General features: G+C 48.3%; 1 protein-coding gene across 1 annotated transcript; it reads left to right on the forward strand.

Moving 5' to 3' along the window:
* Nucleotides 1–431: 431 nt before the first annotated feature.
* LOC126507872 (ral guanine nucleotide dissociation stimulator-like) lies at nucleotides 432–2,459 on the forward strand. The gene is made up of 5 exons (XM_050152703.1): nucleotides 432–608; nucleotides 755–951; nucleotides 1,471–1,518; nucleotides 1,937–2,145; nucleotides 2,422–2,459. Exons 1-5 carry the CDS (start codon nucleotides 432–434, stop codon nucleotides 2,457–2,459), a joined length of 669 nt encoding a protein of 222 aa, XP_050008660.1.
* The last annotated feature ends 2,398 nt before the right edge of the window (nucleotides 2,460–4,857 follow it).

Consider the following 4,857-nt stretch of genomic DNA (forward strand, 5'->3'; position numbering starts at 1 on the left):
GTCGGGGTCTGGCACATGTACGTATGTGCTCATATTGCACACAGAGCACACACAAAATAACAGAAGCAGGAAAACAAGCTAGGGTTGATGGTGGCTTAGAGCAAGTAGGGGCGAGTTTAGGAATAGAGTAACAGATGCAGTTCAACAGAAGGGTCTCAGATGGCAAAGCTGGAGGTCTGCCCGACGTCCTTGGGAGCACTGAATGGGAAGCACCTGTGTAACCGTGGCTAGTGCTGCACCTGGGAGGTAGGGTAGGTCCTAGAGTCTTTTGGGAAAGCATGTGTGAGGAGGAGACTCAGGTAAATGGTCTCCAGGAAGTGACCTCACTTCCTTGACAAGGACCTAACAGTTCAGAACTCTCGTACCCAGACAGTCAACTGCCGAGGATCAGGTTAGCAGGGTCTTGTCCTTGAGACCCTAGAGAGAGCAGAATGTTCTCTTGCTGCCTTCAGACTACTCAAGGCTCTGGCCTCAAGAAGGACAACAGTGAAGGCCATGGCGGTGTTTGGAGACAGCAGGTCCGTTCTTGCCTCCAACGCCTCTGGCCATTTGGTAGGAAGGAAACAAACTTGACCAAGGGCAGCCAGAGTCAAGAACACACAGAACAGGTAACACTCTGAAGTCTGAGAACTTCCTCTGGTTTCACTTGGGGTGCTTGGCATTGCAATGGTTCAGGAAAACTCAGAGTGATAATAACCAATCAGAACGTGCAGTCCTGTACCTGCTTGAGCAATCCCCCATGATCTCTCCTCAGGTTGAGAAGGAGTCTGCACCGAAGAACCTGAAGAAGCCCTGTACAGAGTCCTGCATCAGTGCAGACATGGTGGAAAAGTTGGTGAACCACCTGGTACCTTCCCTGCAGGGTGGGGACCTCTTCTTTGTCCCTGCCTTTCTGTACACCTACCGAAGGTTTGCCACTACCCAGCAGGTGCTGGACCTGCTGTTCAAGCGGTGAGTGCCACCTCCAAGACCAGAGGCCTCAGATCCTCCTCTTGGTTCTAGGAAGCACTCTGCCTCTATCTGAGCCTACTTGTTTTCTAGAGTATTGTAGGATCCAGCAGCATGAAGTCAGAAAATGCTTCCTGAAGGTTAGGCTCTAGGGACTGGGGTGTCTAGATTGGGACTGTAATGAATGTGGGTGTCCCCTGAACCTTGAAGAAGCTCCCTGTCCATGATCAATTTTTAGATGCTTTGGCCAAAGCATTTTCCCATTTGTAAAGAAGGTTCTAGTGTAGTGAATTGAATGTGTAGTGAATGAGAGCCACGGGGAATAATTTGAGGGACTCCGTGCCCCCTGAAGTGTCTGGAGAGAGATGTCTGTGTTCAGCCATATGCAGACATTTCTGAAGCACCTACTGTGCAGGTGAGCAGAGAACTGGACCTCCTCTCCAGGAATGAACCTGGCCCCAAGATGTCTGTTAGCAGGGGGACCTGGGGCTTTAAGGTGACATCATTTCTGGTCTCCTCTAGGTATGAATACTTCCGCCCTTACTGTGAAGAGGATGAACAGGTAAAGAAGTAAGTGGACTTTACCACAGGAGGAAGGCCTTGTCTCTCCAGAGCGGGGTCATTTGTGTACCCAGGGTAAGGGATGGCTGATGACTGAGTGTCAACTTCTTCAAGTGTCTGCTCCCACACTGACGTGTAAGCATTTGTGCAGGGTGAGGAGAATTGCATGGGAAGATGTGGGAAACCTCTGCCCTCAGGTGCCCCTGTGAGACTCATGCCTGGCAGGTTTGGTCAGCTGTCCTCCATTAAAGCCCTGAGAAAGCTGTGTGCAGCTCCCTGTTCACAAGGCCCTCACATCTCTGCTCACTGTACTCATGTGCATAAGGGCTGGACGTCTTCTGCATTGCAGTGCTCACTGGGGGGAATCATTAGGGGGTTGAAAAGGAAAGTCCAGGCAACTAACTTTGTTGTCTATACTCTTCCCTAGGACCATTTGTACCTTCCTGGACACGTGGATGGACAAGAAACCTGAGGAATTTTGCCACACTTCAGCTCTGTCCATTGTGAAACAGATGAAGAACTACTTGATTGTACATACGCCCTACTCAGACCTTGTTCTTCGTGTCCATATGCTCCTGACTCATTTGGAGGAACAAAAGGCCACTGAAACAGAGGCCAAGGATGAAGAAGTCTCAGGTAGATGTTTGACAACCCTGTGAGGTATGTCAGTACCTGGTGTGCTGGGGGACGCTTGAAAGGCTCCTCTTTGCAGAAGTTATCACTGGACCCTAGCCTGACCACATCTCCTTTTGTAGGATAGGATCTGGGATTCCCAACAAACATGGTTTCCTCTGTGTTTGGAAAGAATGAGGAGGTGTCTCATCCTGGGTGTGTTGTTTCTAACTGTACCTCCAGCGCCACTTCCCCTTCTAGAGATGCTTGCATCTGCAGCACATCTGTCTCCATCCTTAGACCTGGGCAGCCACACATCTGCAGATCCAGAGCACTAGCCAGCAGTGAAGCCAGTCATCTGGAGCCAGAATCAACTTGTGCACCAGAGTCAAAGAGCACAAACACCACCAGAAGATTCCATGATACCTCTGCTGTTGGGACCAGACATGACAGCAGATTTGAGCCAGGACAGCAATAGCAGCTGCGGTTTCTGTGTGTCTCACCACAACAGGAGACGCTGAGCAACTTTCACACATCTTGCCTTAAGAGCAGTGTGTCCGGCTCCCCAGAGAACAGCCCTGCCACCCCTCTTTCCTCTGGTTGTCCATCTATATCTGCTCTGCAGACAGCACCAGAGTGACCGATTTCAATCCAGCACCAGTCACTGCACCACAGCCAACTTCCCCTCCCCCAAGAGATAGCCTCTTTAGTCTTCTGGCTCTTTTCAATGTGTGTGAAAAGTATGGTTTTAATAAAGCATTAGTGCCTGATTTTCATGGCCTTAATTATGGTTATGATGTCTACTCAGCATGCTTGTTCATGGCGATAGCAATGTCCCCAAGCAGATACATGAAGACCATAGTGGAGATAAGGAGGCAAAGCGCTTGCTTTGACAGAGGCCAGAAGAATGCCTGAGAGCTGTGCTGGACACACAGAGAGGTGAGGCTGACTGCTGCTTGTGCGCTGGGGGCCGAGCGGCCAGGGTCAGGCTGCCCAGGGGTCCTTCACAGGGACTTCTGCTTTAGCTTCAGGTTCCTTACATGGGGTGGCAGTACCATTTCAGGGTCTGATGAGGACAAAATGTCATGAGATCCCTGCTTCCCATGAGCACAAGGCCGGGCACACACCCACCATTGCTCATATTCAGTACACAGTTTGAAGAGTGAGTGTCAGAGTTTTCAAGACTCTTCTATGTTATTGATGATGTTTAAACCATGCTGATTTTCTTTAAGTAATGCCTAGCTTTTTGTCAATGTTGGGCATAGTCTGGGAGTGACATTGTCAAACTTTTATTTATATTTCCTTCTGTGTTTGTGGATATGACCTGGAAACAAACCAGCTGTGCTTCTGTGCTTTTTGGCTCTCCTCAGGAAAATTCCACTGGTGACTACCACCTGTTGATGTCCCACATATGTGACCTTGGACATCTAAGGCCCTTGTCTCCCCAATTGAAGCCAGTTAGGGTGTATAAGACTTCTTAGGGGTCACAGATCTGCTCATTATAGATTCCTAGGAGTGAAGGGACCCCTCCCTTCAGTCACCATGACACTTTTATGGGAAAAGATCAAACAAATTTTAGTTCTCTAGAGGCAAATGCCTATATTTCAGAGAGTCCATATAGCATGGGAATTGAGCTTCAGTAAGATCTGTGTAGGGTGAGATGAGTTGGGGGCCCAGTTGTGCAGGAAGTCATCTGACTGGTTCAGAATCAGCTTCTGGTGATGTGGAGTTAGTGTGCCAGTCCACCACAACAGGGGCAGTGGACTGGCCATGGCAAGATAGTACAAGAAATGTAATATGGTGAAGAGATGTATGTGTCTGTACACAAACAGAAATGGAAAGTGCTCTTACAGGTCACAGACTAATTGTATATGTAAAATAGTGAGCCTCCATGATATCATTAGAGCTAATAAGGGGTTGTCATGTCATAAGTGAATTATGGATAAAAACCTGCATCTTAGATCTTTATCAAAGGAAGAGCTGAAAATGAAATAACACAAAATTGTTATCACTAAAGTAATACAAATGATGATATTTAAAATGTCCACAGGGAAAACCAGAGCATTTTCACAATAAAGTTTGACTATCTAAACCTAGGAAAGAGATCCTGAATCCCCCTCTTCATGGACTGAAAGGCTCAATTTTCTCTCCAAATCTTCAGTATTGTTGTAGCTGGCACCATCATTGCTGTGACTGAGTGCTGTCCAACAGCACAGTAAGGAAAACCAAATTGTCTCTCAGCTTCACAGGCCTCAGTCCATCATGACAAGGAGGGCAGGTGCAGCTGAGCAGTACACACCACACTCGGTCAGGAAGCAGAAGAGAATTGGGTACTTGACTGGCTTTCTTCTTTGATTCTGTCCAGACCCCAGCCTGAGGAACACTGCTGTGCACATCCAGCGTGGGTGTGCCCTCATCAGTGAACCTCCTTACATGCCGCCACCACACGATACACACTCAGTTGTGCACACCCATCTCCTGGAGTTTCCTAAATGCACTCAAGACTCCAGTGAACATTAACCCTTCCATGCGTCAGTCTAACATTCAATGTGGACTTACTGTGGTAAGCCTGACCCCTGTGGTTTCTCCTTCCTAAAGATTCAGGATCAAGACAGGCCACAGTCGTGCTTCTTTCTGCAAAGGAGAGAGAGAGAGAGCAAAGAGCCTGTGTAACAGCAGGAAAGGGAAAGAGCCTAGGAGCCTTTGCTCTGAAAGACCCTTGGCAGTACCCTCGCT

The sequence above is a fragment of the Alexandromys fortis genome, unplaced genomic scaffold (assembly GCF_014885135.2).
Source record: "Alexandromys fortis isolate MF-2015 unplaced genomic scaffold, M_Fortis_MF-2015_v1.1 scaffold_54, whole genome shotgun sequence".
NCBI lineage: Eukaryota > Metazoa > Chordata > Mammalia > Rodentia > Cricetidae > Alexandromys > Alexandromys fortis.

Coding starts and splice junctions, on each gene's coding strand:
- LOC126507872 (XM_050152703.1), top strand. CDS start 432: ATGTTCTCTTGCTGCCTTCAGACTACTCAAGGCTCTGGCCTCAAGAAG. Junction 952..1,470: donor CTGGACCTGCTGTTCAAGCG/GTGAGTGCCACC, acceptor GGTCTCCTCTAG/GTATGAATACTTCCGCCCTT. Junction 2,146..2,421: donor CAAGGATGAAGAAGTCTCAG/GTAGATGTTTGA, acceptor CTCCATCCTTAG/ACCTGGGCAGCCACACATCT.